We start from the raw sequence: 398 nt of genomic DNA, 5'->3' as shown, positions 1-398 counted from the left end.
CACCGACATACATATTAGTACATTTATCAAAAGCAATATATTCATGCTTGTATAATTTATTTGACCTATTTCTTTAGTGGAAGACCATAGACAGGTGACCAAAGCCTCTATCAAGAAAAGCAAAACAACAACAAAGTAAGAATTAAACAATTATTCAAAGTACAATCCAGCTTTCCAAAACCGACCCAGCCTGGCGCGCTGCGATTCCCAAGCGAGGAAGTGAAAGCATAGTTTGCAGGAGTCACCCACGCTGGCAGGTTTTTTTTCCCCGAGCGACTGACGAAGGTGAGTCCTACGCCAGGGGCCGGGGAGTCGCAAGAAGGGAGTCCTTAGTTCTTGGGGATTCTGGCGAGTTTGTAGAGGAAGGAACTCTGTGCTCGGGACAAGCGGGGGTCACG

General features: G+C 46.5%; 1 protein-coding gene across 1 annotated transcript in view; it reads right to left on the bottom strand.

The window, feature by feature from the left end:
- Positions 1-135: 135 nt before the first annotated feature.
- Positions 136-398, bottom strand: part of LOC119589225 (very low-density lipoprotein receptor-like) — a gene marked incomplete in the record, with an annotated part of 7,447 nt that continues 7,184 nt past the window's right edge. Inside the window, 1 exon segment of the mRNA XM_037937830.1 lies at positions 136-398. Within this exon segment, the coding sequence (XP_037793758.1) occupies positions 330-398 (69 nt within the window).

The sequence above is a fragment of the Penaeus monodon genome, chromosome 25 (assembly GCF_015228065.2).
Source record: "Penaeus monodon isolate SGIC_2016 chromosome 25, NSTDA_Pmon_1, whole genome shotgun sequence".
In the NCBI taxonomy this organism is placed as follows: Eukaryota; Metazoa; Arthropoda; class Malacostraca; order Decapoda; family Penaeidae; genus Penaeus; species Penaeus monodon.
The sequence above is the reverse complement of the archived record's forward strand: the minus strand, read 5'-3'. Positions and strand labels throughout refer to the sequence as shown.